This window comes from Halichoerus grypus, chromosome 5 (assembly GCF_964656455.1).
Source record: "Halichoerus grypus chromosome 5, mHalGry1.hap1.1, whole genome shotgun sequence".
Lineage (NCBI taxonomy): Eukaryota > Metazoa > Chordata > Mammalia > Carnivora > Phocidae > Halichoerus > Halichoerus grypus.
Window position 1 is genome coordinate 163,812,475 of NC_135716.1, and position 14,688 is coordinate 163,827,162.

The 14,688-nt window shown below is 62.4% G+C and overlaps 1 protein-coding gene across 9 annotated transcripts in view; it reads left to right on the plus strand.

The window, feature by feature from the left end:
- ADGRB2 (adhesion G protein-coupled receptor B2) overlaps window positions 1–13,913 on the plus strand; it is a 59,517-nt gene extending 45,604 nt beyond the window's left edge. For 5 of the 9 annotated variants that reach the window (XM_036098634.2, XM_078073486.1, XM_078073485.1 and 2 more), the window contains 21 exons: window positions 505–699; window positions 863–931; window positions 1,009–1,117; window positions 1,454–1,784; window positions 2,135–2,240; window positions 2,414–2,457; window positions 2,702–2,828; window positions 3,306–3,409; window positions 3,504–3,606; window positions 4,294–4,444; window positions 4,627–4,696; window positions 5,083–5,149; window positions 5,299–5,384; window positions 5,678–5,776; window positions 7,847–8,018; window positions 8,305–8,400; window positions 8,773–8,812; window positions 9,471–10,087; window positions 12,382–12,417; window positions 12,777–12,875; window positions 13,440–13,913. In XM_036098634.2, the coding sequence (XP_035954527.1) occupies window positions 505–699; window positions 863–931; window positions 1,009–1,117; window positions 1,454–1,784; window positions 2,135–2,240; window positions 2,414–2,457; window positions 2,702–2,828; window positions 3,306–3,409; window positions 3,504–3,606; window positions 4,294–4,444; window positions 4,627–4,696; window positions 5,083–5,149; window positions 5,299–5,384; window positions 5,678–5,776; window positions 7,847–8,018; window positions 8,305–8,400; window positions 8,773–8,812; window positions 9,471–10,087; window positions 12,382–12,417; window positions 12,777–12,875; window positions 13,440–13,625 (2,907 nt within the window). In that variant the 3' untranslated portion in view covers window positions 13,626–13,913. Of the gene's footprint in view, window positions 1–504; window positions 700–862; window positions 932–1,008; window positions 1,118–1,453; window positions 1,785–2,134; window positions 2,241–2,413; window positions 2,458–2,701; window positions 2,829–3,305; window positions 3,410–3,503; window positions 3,607–4,293; window positions 4,445–4,626; window positions 4,697–5,082; window positions 5,150–5,298; window positions 5,385–5,677; window positions 5,777–7,846; window positions 8,019–8,304; window positions 8,401–8,772; window positions 8,813–9,470; window positions 10,088–12,381; window positions 12,418–12,776; window positions 12,876–13,439 lie in introns of those variants that run through there. The other 4 variants (XM_036098642.2, XM_036098656.2, XM_036098666.2 and 1 more) reach the window with 4 other exon arrangements.
- Window positions 13,914–14,688: the final 775 nt, after the last annotated feature.

Here is a 14,688-nt window from a genome sequence, read left to right on the forward strand (position 1 = left end):
GTTAGACTGGGAGCTCCTTAAAGGCAGGGGCGAAGTTGGATTTATGTTTGTGTCCGCAGTGCTCAGCCCGGGGCCTGCTGGGGGCGCTAAGAGTGCCGGCAGTGAATGTGGCCTGTGTGTTGTGCGTGTCTGACTGTATTTGGTACTTGTGTGTTTGCACTCGGAGCTCGTGTTTGGAAGAGGGAGTGATAGTGAGGGCGCGTTACACTTCGGAGCGTGCATGACCCCTCTGGGATGGGGAGGTGCCTTGTCCCTGTGCCGTGCTTGTCATCTTTTATGTACACATCTGAGCGCCTCCCTTCTCTAGCTGTTTCTATTTTGGTCTTTTTCAAGTATCTTTAGGTCTTTTTCTTGGACCCTGTCTCCTATGAGCCCCTTTGAGCAGCTCTCGCTGACCTTTTGCCCCTCTTGGATGCAAGCAGTGGGTGGACTGGAGTGGGATGGGCCCGAGGCCAGTCCCAGCTCCTGACCCCGTGGTGACAGCAGCCCACCTGTCGCCTGCAGCTTCGGGAGCACCTGGCCAAAGGGCAGCGCATGCTGGCAGGGGAGGGCATGTCCCAGGTGGTGCGCAGCCTACAAGAGCTGCTGGCCCGGCGCACTTACTACAGCGGGGACCTGCTCTTCTCCGTGGACATTCTAAGGAATGTCACTGACACCTTCAAGAGGGCCACCTATGTGCCCTCGGCTGACGACGTGCAGGTACCGCCCTGCCCCACCAGAAGGAAGGAGGGCACCCTAGACTGCAGTGGGAGGTTGGGCCCCCGTGGCAGAGTCTATGGGGGTGACGTGTGTGATTATATGGAGGGGGAAGCCACCATCCCTGGGGCTGGGACCTCCTGACACCCACGGCTCTTGCCCCCAGCGCTTCTTCCAGGTGGTGAGCTTCATGGTGGATGCAGAGAACAAGGAAAAGTGGGATGATGCTCAGCAGGTGAGGGGCTGGGCTTCCAGGCCTTTTCCCCCAGGACCCACCCCTGCCTCGGACCCTTATATACTCTCTGTCTCCAGGTATCCCCTGGCTCTGTGCACCTGCTACGTGTCGTGGAGGACTTCATTCACCTGGTGGGCGATGCCCTCAAGGCCTTCCAGAGCTCTCTGATTGTCACAGACAACCTGGGTACCAGGAGGCAGGCTAGGGAGTGGGGGCTGGATAGGGTAGAACCCAGGCCGCTGTGGGGGAGGGATGGTTTCTGAGGGCTCTTCCTATTTTTCTGTCTCTCTGGGTCCTCTCTTTCCCTCATTTAACCCCTTCTTTGTATCTCTGTCCCTGTCTCTTCCCCTCCCCACCCCACCCCCCGGGGTTGTTTCTCTGTGTGCGTGTCCCCCACCCGTGTGTTTGTACCAACCTCGGTGTCTGCGTCTGCCTTCCTGGTGTCTGTCTCTCCCGTTTCTGTTTCTTCCCCTGTGACTCTCCCGGCCGCCTCTGTCCCTCTGTCTCTGGTGCGGGTCGCAGTGATCAGCATTCAGCGCGAACCGGTCTCGGCCGTGTCCAGTGACATCACGTTCCCCATGCGCGGCCGCAGGGGCATGAAGGACTGGGTGCGGCACTCGGAGGACCGCCTCTTCCTACCCAAGGAGGTGCTCAGCCTCTCCTCCCCGGGGAAGCCAGCTGCCTCCGGCCCAGTGGGCAGCCCTGGCAGGGGGAGGGGCCCAGGAACCGTGCCCCCTGGCCCCGGCCACTCCCACCAGCGCCTCCTGCCGGCAGACCCTGAGGAGTCGTCCTCCTACTTTGTGATCGGTGCTGTGCTCTACCGCACGCTGGGCCTCATCCTGCCGCCCCCCAGGTGAGTCCCCGGGAAGGGTGGCTGGGGCCACCTGGGTGAGAGGAGGAGGACTGAGCCTCTGCTGGCCGCGGGGAGCTCCCTCTGCAGCCTCTTGGACCTCGGGCCCTGTTGCCTGGCTAGGGACACAGGGGCTTCTCAAAGATGTCTGTGCAGCTCCCAGAGGCTTCCCAGGGACCGGGGCTGTTGGACTGAGCTCTAGACCTCACCTGAAGTCCCGGGCCCCACTGACCTCTGGGCTTTTCCCGGGCCGTGGCTCCCTGGTAGCCCCCTGCCCCTGATCCAGAGCGCCTTTGGGGTTCCTGGGCTCTGGGCACCACTGGCAGGAGCTGACCTCAGCACCTGTCCCCCAGACCCCCGCTGGCCGTCACATCCAGGGTGATGACAGTGACTGTGCGGCCCCCCACCCAGCCACCAGCTGAGCCCCTTATCACAGTGGAGCTCTCCTACATCATCAACGTGAGTGGGGACCCAGACAGTAACCCTGGGGTACCCCATTGTGGGCAGCCAAAAGCCTGTCCGATAGCTGGCTGCGCCTCCGGCCTGTGCGGGGCCTGCCGCGGCAGGAGGGGTGGTGGTCCGGGGTGGCGAGCTCCCTGCCCCACGCTGCGCTCGTCGCTTCTGCTCCCCAGGGCACCACCGATCCCCACTGCGCCAGCTGGGACTACTCCAGAGCGTGAGTTGGGCTGGGGCTGTGTGTGTGGGGTGCAGCGCTAGCACTCTGTCAGGGGGCTGTCTCACCTGGAAGGCGAGGGGGGTCCCTTGGGGCTGTCCTCAGCCTGAGGGGTCCAGGGCACATCTGGGGGCTCCCAGCCACCGGGCCTCTTGGGTGTGGCCTTACCCTGGATTTCCTCCAGCACCAGGGGGTGAGGGGCCACGGAGTTGGGCTGGGTATCACTCCACTTCTCCCCTGACTCCAGAGACGCCAGCTCAGGGGACTGGGACACCGAGAGCTGCCAGACGCTGGAGACGCAGGCGACGCACACTCGCTGTCAGTGCCAGCACCTGTCCACCTTTGCCGTGCTGGCCCAGCCGCCCAAGGACCTGGTGAGCGGGAGGGAGGTGCCTGGGCTGGGTGGGCGGGGGGGCGGGGTGTGTGCTCCCTCCGAGGTTGCCAGGAGCCATCCGTGGTGGTGTCGGCGGGGACCTGGTGATCCCGCACGTGCGTCTGAGCGGGTGCACTCGGGGGCCTGCACACACAAGTCCGTGCCCCCGGGAGGGTGCTCACAGGGACGACGTGTGCCTGGAGACGTGTGGCGGGGGGGGGCGATTGCATGCGTGTACACACACATGCGTGTCTGGTTGTGTGTAGTAAAGTGCGGGTGACCGAGCATAAACGCACGTGCACATGTGTGACTGTGTCTGCCCCATGCACACGTGGATGTGATGATGAGTTCCCCCCGTGTGTGAGTGTGGGGAAAGGTGTAGGTGCCAGTTGGTGCCAGACAGGGAGTGGGGAGGGGGAGGGCACCCCCGCAGCTGCCGGGCCCATGACCCGGTGGACCGCCTGCTCATCCTCCCTAGACCCTGGAGCTGGCAGGCTCCCCCTCGGTCCCCCTCGTGATCGGCTGTGCCGTGTCCTGCATGGCGCTGCTCACCCTCCTCGCCATCTATGCCGCGTTCTGGAGGTAGGTGGGGCGCTGGGCAGGGTGAGGCGGGGGGTGGCCAGCCAGCCGCGCTTGGGCAGGGCGGCTAGCTCCTCTACCCGCCGTGCCCTCTCAGGTTCATAAAATCCGAGCGCTCCATCATCTTGTTGAACTTCTGCCTGTCCATCCTGGCGTCCAACGTCCTGATCCTCGTGGGCCAGTCACGGGTGCTGAGCAAGGCAGGTGCAGGTCACGGGCGCCAGGGTGAGAGAGGCGTGAAAGGGCTGAGGGCGGAGAGCGTTTGCCGGGGCCGGCGCGTGTCTGCACGTCCGTGCCCACGTGGCGGCTGTTTGTATACACCCGAGCCCCGGGTTGGGGGAGGGCACGAGTGGGAAGGAGGGGTGTGTGTGTCCCCGAGTGGTGAGTGTGTGTGTGCCTCTGGGAACACGTACGTGAGCTGAGCTCGCGTGCGCATGCGTTGGGTGTTTGTGGAGCCCGGGCCTCCTTGCGTCTGCGGGAGCCGGAGCGGGGCCTCTCGTGCCGCCTGCCCGCGGATGCCCTCGGCCGGCCGTGCCCTCTGCCCCCTCGGCCGGCTCTGCGGTGCCAGCATTACGAAGTGCCAGGTGTGGGGCCCGCCTGGCCGTGACTCGGCAGCTGCTCCCGTCTGTGCCCCTCCCTGCCAGCCCCGTCTGTGCGTGGGTGGCCTGCCCGCCCGCCTCCCGGATGTCGGGTGCTGTGTGCGTGTCACCGGGCCCGTGTCGTGCTGTGTGTGGGTACAGAAAGGCGGGGGTGCCTGACAGGGCTCTGTGGGGGGGCGGGGCTCGGGGGGGCGGCCGTGGCAGCACCCAGCGGCGGGTGTGGGAAGCCTGGCGCCTCCCACCCTGGTGGCTGCTCGGGGCCACTCCCTCCCTGCCGTCTCCCTGCAGGGTGTATGCACCATGACTGCCGCCTTCTTGCACTTCTTCTTCCTCTCCTCCTTTTGCTGGGTGCTCACGGAGGCCTGGCAGTCCTACCTGGCTGTCATCGGACGGATGCGTACCCGCCTCGTTCGCAAGCGCTTCCTCTGCCTGGGCTGGGGTGAGCAGGGCCCGTGCTGGACTGTGTCGCTGGGCCTTGGGGGCAGGAGCCGCAGGACAGGGTCAGCTTTGGCCCCGGCCCCCGCTCTCTGGGCCCGGGGTCAGCTGCGCTGGGGCTGGGAGGATGAGAGGACTCTGGGAACCCACAGCCATCTCACTGTGGCCCCCCCGCTGCTCCTGCAGGTCTGCCGGCCCTGGTGGTGGCTGTGTCTGTCGGCTTTACCCGCACCAAAGGATACGGTACATCCAGCTAGTACGTGGGCCTCCCGTGGCGGGCAGCAGGGGGATTAGTGGACCTGTTTGGGCATCCCACTGGGCATGGGGTCTACTCAGGCTGCAGTCCTGGCCCGTGCCTGCCATGCTGTGGGCAAAATCTTCCCTGTCTCTGAGCCTCTGTTTCCCTGACTGTAAAAGGATGTGCTGGGATTGGGGATAATCTTTAAGAACCATTTAGCTCAGGGATCAGCCTTGTTTGACACCCATGGTGGACTCAGGGCTGGGTCTTTGTTAGAGGGGAAACTGAGGCTCAGCAGGAGCCCCAGGCTCACTGTCACCCAGCTGGAGGCTCTGCCCCATCGACAGCCCAGGGGGCACTGAGCGGTGGTGTGTCTGATGCCCCCTCTTTTCCCTCCACCCCAGCTGCTGGCTCTCCCTGGAGGGCGGCCTGCTCTATGCCTTTGTGGGCCCTGCAGCTGTCATTGTCCTGGTATGTGCCCCTTTAGCATCCTGGGAAGGGTGTGGCCGTAGGGGCTCCACCTTCTCCCTGCACTCCAGCTCCCACTTGGGGGTTTCCCTGCCAGGAGGGCACCTGGTGATCCTGTCTCTCCCCGCCCCCCCCCCGCACTGGGCCCCCAGGTGAATATGCTCATCGGGATCATCGTCTTCAACAAGCTCATGGCACGTGATGGCATCTCGGACAAGTCCAAGAAGCAGAGGGCCGGGTAAGGGGGCTGTGACTTGGCCTTGTGGGAAATAGTGCAGGGAGGGAGGGCCGGGCCTCTTGGAGACTCAGGGCTTGCCGATGCGACCGGGGCTCCCTGACCTTGGTGCATCAAGGGTGCAGGCAAGGTGGGCACCTGGAGTGCTCCGCTGCAGCCCCTCGCCCACCCTAACCCACCTCTTTCTCTCTCGTCTGCCCTCCCCCTCCCACCCCACTTGGGGCTCATGCTGCCCCATCTCCTCCCGCTTCCCATGTGTCTCCCCCTCCTTCTCCCATGTCTGTGCCGCCCCCGAGGTCGGAGCGGTGCCCCTGGGCCAGCCTGCTCCTCCCCTGCTCAGCGTGTGGAGCGGTCCCCAGCCCCCTGCTCAGCTCAGCCTCGGCCAGGAACGCCATGTTAGTTGTGCCCCCCGGGGGGGAGGGGGTGGGGGCGGGCGGGGGCAAAAGAATGGGGGGCAGTGCCCATGGTTGGGGGGAGGAGGGATATGAGCCCAGTGCCCTGGAAAGCTTGCCCTGCCCTGCCAACTTCCACACTCAAGGGCTTGGCATTGATGTGGCAAAGGGCAACGGGGAGTGAATGTCTGTGCCTCTTGGAAAATGCTGGGTTCCTGTGCCCACCCCTTGCTCCCACCCCTGCCCCCATTCCCAGCTTATGTTTTATCCAGGCACAGCTGCAGAGCCCTCCTTACACCCCCCAACCTACAGAGGCTTTTAGAATCTTAGGCCCTTAGAATTTTTGAGCTCATAGAACCTTAGAAAGATAGAATCTTAGAATAAGACAATCAGAAGCTACGAATGTTAGAATGAGTGAATCATAGTCTTATCATTTGTCATAGAATCTGAGATTTAGAATTTTAGAGGCATTGAATCTCACAATCAATTGGGGGGGCAGAGAATCTCAGCGATTCACCAACATACCCCCTGGAATCCTCTGAGGATCCTAAACTCAGAGGCACGTAAGAGCAGATTGAGTGAATGAATGAATCCACAGGGGCCTTGGACCCAACCTCCCTCCCAGGGCCGGAAACCCATCAGAGCCTCCCTGACCAGTGGAGGTCCAGCTTTGTCTTGCACACCTCCGGGGTCAGGGAGGCTCACTGCTTCTGGAGGCAGCCGGCACCGTCTCTGGGAAGCTGTTTGTGGTAGGAAGCTCCCTCTCCCTTGGGCAGCCGTCTGCCTCCCCGACTCAGTCTCTCAGAACTAGCAGTGAAAAGCCTGGGCTTTGGAGGCGGACAGGCTGGGTCTGCATCCCAGCTCTGTCTCTTTCTCCCAGTTGGGCACACTCCAGTTTCCTCATCTGTAAATTGGGATAATAATCCCCATGCCTGTTTACTGGAGTTGTTTTGATCACAGTGTGAACTAATGTATGTAAATTGTTCAGTGTAGGGCCTGGCAGAGGATTGGTGGTTAATCAATGGCAGCTCTTATGACTGTGATTAGGCCCTTTCTGAGTCTTGGCTGCGCCCCCGGGGGCTGTGGAGACCACGGTGCCCGCCCCCTGCCAGGCTGAATAGCCCCCAGCTTCTCTTCCTAGGTCAGGTCTTGGCCCCCTGCCCATCTCTCTGCCTTGTCCGGAGCCGTTCCCACCCCTGCCTGACTCTCCTACTGGGGTGCTCACGAGGCAGAGTAGGCTGGGCGTGGCACCTGGCCCAGTAGGGCAAGCCTGCCCTGCTCTACCCACGTGGGCCCTGGCTGGGGAGGGCAGGCTGGCTCTGGGGCCTGGATGCCAGGGCCCGTCTGCCTCTTCCCTCGGCTGTCCCTAGTCAAGGAGGTGGGGGATGCGTGGGTTTGGTCATGACCCCAGCTTTTCCGGCCAGCCCCAGCTATGCTCTTTCTGCCCAGGGCTCTGAGTTCCCCCCCCCCCCCCGGAGCCTGGCACCACCTCCCTGGGGACCTGAGGCTCTGCTGCACCGGGCCTGACCCCATTCCCAAAGATGTGTGCGCTCACGTCCTCCATGCTCTCTGACTGTTGGATCTGTGTGTCGGCCCGTCTCACGCTCTCTCCCCGTGTCTGCCATCTCTCCTTGTGCAGCCCTGTCCCGCCTCTCCTGGAATCTCTGGGGGTGCAGCCCAGGCCTGTGATTCCACGCAGATTGGGGCTGAAACTCACAGCATCTGCATCTGCCTCCCTCCCCGTCTTCTCTCCCACCGGCTCTATCCGCCTTCTCCGTCTGTCTCCGTCCCGACGCCGCCTCTGGCTCAGCCCCACCGTGTTGGTCCCTCCCACCTCTCCTGGTCCCTGCTCTGGCCCCGCTGCCGTTCTCTGCTCTCTGTCTCTGTTCTCTGTCTCTCTGCCTTTGGCTCCTCGGCCTCTGTCTGCTTGGGGACATTGCTGAGGTCTTGGAGTGTGGAGCCCTGCCAGTCTTGGGCAGCTTAAGGGCCCCAGGCCTAGTGCAGGCCTGGATTCATCACCCCCCCCAGTCCCCTGGGGTGTCACCCTGATGGACCCTCTGCTGCTGTCCTCAGGGCCTCGCTCTGGAGCTCCTGCGTAGTGTTGCCCCTGCTGGCGCTCACCTGGATGTCGGCCGTCCTGGCCATGACAGACCGGCGCTCCGTCCTCTTCCAGGCCCTCTTCGCTGTCTTCAACTCGGCGCAGGGCTTTGTCATCACTGCTGTGCACTGCTTCCTGCGCCGAGAGGTGGGGCTGGGCTTCTCCCGCCCCGTCCCATCCACCTCACCTGGCCGATGGGGAGGAGCCAGGCCCCAGCCGGGCCCCCAGCTGGGTGCGGAAGCTGGTGGCCTGGGGCAGCCTTGGCCATGGCCTTCGGGCCTCCTAGGGCTCCTTCTCCCCTCTGACCTTCCCCTACACTGGACGCATTTCTTTCCTTCCACACCCACCTGGGTGCCTGGGGTGGGAGGCACAGCTGGCTGTGGCCAGGGGCCCTGTGGTGGCCTCAGGCCCAGCAGGCACCCGCTGCCCCCAGGTCCAGGACGTGGTGAAGTGCCAGATGGGCGTGTGCCGGGCCGATGAGAGTGAAGACTCCCCCGACTCCTGTAAGAATGGGCAGCTGCAGATCCTGGTGAGTGAGGAGGCCGAGGCAGGGTGTGGTTGGGTTCTGAGTGTGTGCGCCCCCCCCCCCCAGTCCTCCGGCCCCAGGCTCATCTTCCCATCCATGGAGGGGATGAGAGACAGGGAGGGGACAGAGCCCGGGTTTGATTCAGGCCCAGTCACTGACAGCTTGGTGGCATCGGGCAAGTCTTTTCCCCTTTCAGTTTTCCTACCTGTCGGGTGAGGCTGGACAAGACCCTGTCTGGGGCCCATCTGGGCTCCGTCGGGCAGTGTGCCAAGGGCAGCCTCTCTGGGTGGCTGGGGAGGGGCCTGAGCCCCCTCCCCTCACCCTGATACATGAATCCTCTCTCTGCCCATCTGCTCTGTCCCTCTCTGCCTATAGTCAGACTTTGAAAAGGATGTGGATCTGGCTTGTCAGACAGGTGAGTCTGCCTGAGAGCTGAGAATGTTCCCCAGGGGTGGGCGAGTAGAGCCTCCAGCCCGATCATGGGAGGTCCTGTTAACGGTCTGGTTGTGGGGTTTAGCTGTGGAGTCAGAGAGCCCTAACTTGGAGTCAAAGTTGTGAACACCACTTCCTGTGTGACTTTGGGCAAAGAGCTTACTTCTCTGAGCCTTAAATGAATTAGGGGACATCAAATGCCTGGCAGGATGCTTGGCATAGAGTGGCTGTCACATTATTATATCATTTCCATACTTCTTACCAGAATCTCTTTCCAGTTCTGGCTCCTGGGGAGGAGCTGCTGGAGGGGTGGGGGGAAGGGAGGAGCAAGGCCATTTTGACAGCCTTGGGGCTGTGGGGGTCAGAGGTCAGGACCTGCACCAGGAGCCGACCTGTGGGACCTGGGCCTTGGCTTCATCCCTTGCCCTGCCTTGCTATGGGCCTCTGGGCCAGTCTGACCCCTCTTCTTAGCCCATCTGGTGTGTGAGAGAGTGCCTCCCACCTAGCCATCTCTCCGGGACTCAGTTTCCTCTCCTTGGACTCAGTCCAAGCTCAGGGGCTTGGTACCTACCCAGCCTGGGCCAGGGCATCAGGGACTCTTCCTCCTTAGGACTTAACCTCTCTCCCACTCCTGCCCTCAGTTCTGTTCAAGGAGGTCAACACTTGCAACCCATCGACCATCACGGGCACACTGTCCCGCCTGTCCCTGGACGAGGACGAGGAGCCCAAGTCCTGCCTCGTGGGTCCCGAGGGCAGCCTCAGCTTCTCACCACTGCCCGGGAATATCCTGGTGCCCATGGCGGCCTCACCAGGGCTGGGGGAGCCACCGCCCCCCCAGGAGGCCAACCCCGTGTACATGTGTGGGGAAGGCGGCCTGCGGCAGCTGGACCTCACGTGGCTTCGGCCCGAGCCGGGCTCCGAGGGAGACTACATGGTGCTGCCCCGGCGGACTCTGAGCCTGCAGCCCGGCAGCGGGGGCGGGGCTGGCGAAGAGCCCCCGAGGGCCCGGCCCGAGGGCACCCCTCGGCGGGCTGCCAAGACGCTGGCCCACCCCGAAGGCTACCCCAGCTTCCTGTCTGTGGACCACTCGGGCCTGGGGCTGGGCCCTGCCTATGGGTCTCTACAGAACCCCTACGGGATGACCTTCCAGCCGCCCCCACCGACGCCCAGTGCCCGCCAAGTATCTGAGCCAGGGGAACGCAGCCGGACCATGCCCCGTACTGTGCCGGGCTCCACCATGAAGCTGGGCTCCCTGGAGGTGAGGGGCTGTAGGGCAAGGGCTGGGGGCGGGAGGCCCTCCCCCGTATGTCAGAGGTGATGTCTGAGTCGCAGGCGGCAGCTGGGGGGGGGGGGAACAGCCAGCAGTGACCCCCCCCCCAGCGGCCCCTTTGTATGAAGTGGCTGGGGGTGCGTACACCGTGCCTTTCTTCCTCGGTGTGTGCTCCCGCCAATACAAGGGAATCCTGGCTTCTCTGAACTCCTCCGATGGGCTGGGACTCTGTGGCCGCAGAGGACGCACTTTTCGTGCCTTTCCACGTGCTTCAGGGCCTCCTTTGCGGTGACTGGTTAGAATGGGTCTTCCTTGGAGGGGCCTAGTGTTGGGTTGTGAGGGAAGCCACACCGGGGGCTGGGAGCCTGGGTCGCTGAGTCTGGCAGGTCTGAGTGTGGATCGGGGCCCTACTGATCAGCTGTGAGATCCCGAGCGTCCTCTCTCTCTGAGCCTCAGTTTCCTCGTTTGGGAAGAGGGCAGCCTCTTTGTAGAGTTGTTCCTAGGGTTAATTGAGTGGTATAAAACGTTTGTCTCTTTGTGGAGCAAGTAGAAAGTGCTAGATAATTGGAAATTGATCCTGTTAACATCCCTGAAATCCGCCTCGGGCACTGCCCCTAGGCCTCTGGTCATTGACCCTCTCTTCCCGAGAAAACACGAGCTCCTTTGTCTCACTGCCTGTGTGTTTTCTGTGGATGTCCCACCTTCTCTCCGGCCTCCTCAGGGAATCACTGGGAACAAGCAGGTGACAAGCAGTAAGCCACTGTAGAACTCCAGAACATTCTAGAACTCTGGGAGGGATGATGGAAGCGCGGATAAGGACAGGGTCAGGAGTCACAGCTCAGACACCATCAGCTTCTCCTGTTTGGCCTCCGACACCTCTCCCCATCCTCCGCACAAAGGAAATTAAGTTAGCAGCTAGAGGTTTGCAAGTTTAGTTTCTCTCCCAAAAATGCTTCTTGAACATTTGGTGCCCGCTCCTGCTGCAGATGGCAGACACAGGAAGGCATAACAAAGACAAAACGACAGCAGCGCCAGGGAGGGGCGCGGTCGGCGTCACGGCAGGTTTTGTTCTGTGGACACCTGCCTGGAGTTGGGCCATGGAGGACAGGCCAGTTTGGGGCTCTGTGTGTGGGAGGTAGCAGTAAATGTGGCGGTGTCTTGAGGGGTCAAGGATACCGTCCAGAATTCTGGTGCAGGCAACTGCAGTGGAGTGGAGGCGGAGGAGTGGGTTTGGGGCGGGGAATTCGGAGTTTTTTTAGTTGGGCACAGCTTTGTGTGTGGTGCCTGTGGGCATCAGGGGACGGGAAGTGATGTCCTGCTGCCTCCAGAAGGAGAGATGTGGCCAGAACAGGGAGGGTACACACATGTGCATGGTCAAGGGCAGGAGAAGGTCTAGGGCCGAGCGTGGAGGGCCTGGTGCTGGGGAAGCCAGGGATGGCAGGGCGAAGGGGCAGGCAGGGAGGTGGGAGGACCAGGAGGGAGTGGTGTCATGGAGGCCAGTGGTGATGACCATGTCTGCTGGGCCCGAGACTTAGGAGATCTTAGTTGGTGGTCTTATCCTCCTCCCTGATGTTTCCCCAGTGTAACCCAGGACAGTTGACTTTGCTCTCCTGAGTGCTCCTGGTGCCAACATGCTAAGACTCTAAGGCCTCCTCCTTGAACAGCGCTGGACGCTGCATAGGTCAATGGGGCCTTGAATGCACTCTTGGGCAAACGAGGGCCTGGAGGGGTGCAGAGGCCAGGGAGGCAAGACCTGGTTTGTCAGCAAGGCAGAGTCAAAAGGAAGGACTGGAAACCCGAGTCCTTGTGTTTGCAGGGCAAGTGGAAGGTTCCAAGGAGAGGGGCGCCTGTGGCTGGCAGAGGATGGGGCAGGATGGGGCGGAGGGGCAGAGTCCGGGGCACAGAGGAAGGAGGGTCTGCTCTGTGATCCCATGCGGGAATCCATGTCTCTGTGACACTTGGCTTAGGTCGCATGTCTGCGGTGTGTGTGTGTGCGCGCGCTCCCTGTGAGGGTCTGCCTGCGGGCTCGGGCACGTGCGGGCCTTGCAGGAGCGGCGGGAGTGTGGGCCTGTGGTGGGGTCACGCCTCAGCTCCTCCTCCCCCAGGCCTCTGCCCTGGTCCTCCAACCCCGAGGGCCACCCTTAGGGATTCCTGGCTCCTGGGCGCGGGCTGGCGGGGAGGTGCGAGGCAGATATTCGGTACCAGGGTTCCTGTCTCGAAAGCCCCCGCATGTGCTAAAAAACTTTCTTCTCCTTCACTGTTTCCTTGGTGCTCTCTCCCAGCGAAAGAAGTTACGATATTCAGACCTGGACTTTGAGGTAAGTGGTGTGTGTGCGTGTGTGTGTGTGTGTATGCGTGTGCGTGTGTGTGTGTTGGGGAACATCTGTCTGTGGTGTCTGTTCCCGGAGGGTCCACTCCTAACGGGAGCCAAAGCGCCATTGCAAAGCCTGACCCAAGGACCCCGAGCCTGTGGCTTCCGTGGGGTCTTCGCACCATCCCCCCAACCCGAGCCCCAGCCCAGAGCTGGGAAGTCGAGGGAGAGCCAGGCCTTGACCTAGGGGGCCAGCAGCAGGCAGAGATGTGGGGAGCCGGGATGCTGAGCGGCCGGGGCGGGGGCGGGGGTGGCTCGCGGTGCCGCCGGTGAGGTCCGCCTCCTCTGACCCCCTGTGGCTCCCAGAAGGTGATGCACACCCGGAAGCGGCACTCGGAACTCTACCACGAGCTCAACCAGAAATTCCACACTTTCGACCGCTACCATAGCCAGTCCACAGCCAAGGTGAGGGCTCCTCCCAAGTGCTCCCTGCCCACAGCTCAGGGCCCAACCCGACAAGGGCCCCCCAGGGTCGGACCCTGCCCATGGCCCCTGTTGCAGAGGGAGAAGTGGTGGAATGTGTCCTTGGGTGGGACAGCCGAATGGAGCGTGTCTAGCGTAAGTCCCCCGCCTGGGCTGGGTCAGGGTCAGGTGGGCTCTGAGGGGCTTCTTCCCTCCCAGCCCTCCTCCCCTTCCTGGGCAACCTCAGCCTGCCTCACCAAGGGCCTACCCATGGCCTGAGTGACACTTCTGGGGCTGCCCGGGAAAGGCGGGCAATGCCAGGGGCTCCGGCAGGATCTTGAGGAGGGCGGGCTCAGAGCAGGACAACCCCAGGGGCCTCTCAGAGCCCAGGGCTCAGGAACCCAGCTCTGGAGCCGGGCGGATCTGGGTTTGAACTCTGCTCAGGTGCCTGGGTGCTGGGTAACTTGGGGCTTCTCTGGCCCTCTCTGGGCCTCCTTAGCTTGTGCTGTTCAGTGGGCGAGGGGGTATTGGCCTATCTCCACGGGTCCTTCCCACTGCCTCCCGCAGGAGAAGCCCAGCCCCGGGGAGCGTCCCGGCTTGTCCCAACAGCGGAGACACCAGAGCTGGGGCACCTTCAAGTCTATGACGTTGGGCTCGCTGCCCCCCAAGCCCCGAGAACGGCTGGGCCTGCACCGAGCAGCCGCCTGGGAGCCCACAGAGCCACCTGATGGTGACTTCCAGACAGAGGTGTGAGTGCCACACCGGACTGCCCACTGCATATAAATATATATATCTCTCTATTTTCACACTCCACTTTGGAACCACCCAGGAGCCGGCGCCCCCTCCCCTCTCCCGAGGGCTGGGCAGGGAGGCGCAGTGGACTCAGCCGGGCTGGGGGAGCCAGACACGGCATGGCCTGGGGGGGCCAGGGCCCTTCCCTGTTTCTCAGAGGCCCCCCATCTTCACCCCAGCTATCTGTCCCTGTCCCGGGCTGGGGAGGGGGGAGGGAACCTTTGTCGGGAATAAACTTCACTCTGTGGATTTTGCTGCTGAACTGTTTGCTTCCCCCTGGGGGGGAAGGCCCAGCCCTGGGACCCCAACTTTGTTCCTCTGTCTCCTTGGTTCACCTCAGTGGGTCTCATCAAATCGTATAATGGGGTCAGGCCCGCCCTGACTGGGAGGGGGCACCTGGGCTCTGACTCTATCTTTGCTCCTGACTCCCTGGGTGACCTTGGGCATATCCTGTCTCCCATCAGGGCCTGGGTGGGATAAGCAGATTGGGAATGTGGAATGGGGACCCCTGGCAGCTGGCCTTACCCCTTGGCTATGATGGTCATTGCTGCTATTCACTGGGACTCAGAGGCCAGACTGCCTGGGCTGGAGCCAAGGCAGAGCTTAGTGACCTTGGTTTATGTGAAATAGGGCTGGTAATAGTACCTACCTCATAGGGTTGTTAGCAAGGACTTGGCATGGAAGACACTTCTAAAGGCTTAGCTATTATCACTTGGCACTTGGTCTCATGCTGTGCTCTGTGCTAGGAACTTCGCACACACAACCCCTGATCCCTCAGAATAACCTGGAAGGTTTTAGGTCTGTGGATGGGAAAACAAGGCCAGAATTGGGAAGTGACTTGCTCAAGGCCACTATCAGAGTCGGAGCTGGGATTTCAAGCCCAGGCTCGGTGGACAGTGGAGCCACCCTCCTTCATCTTTATCAGCCTCCCCCTGATAGGACAGGAAGCTAGAGCTCAGCTCCCTGGGACCCGACCTTCCTGGCTGCAGGGGAGCGGCTGGGCGCTGGGTGGCAGTGGAGCCTC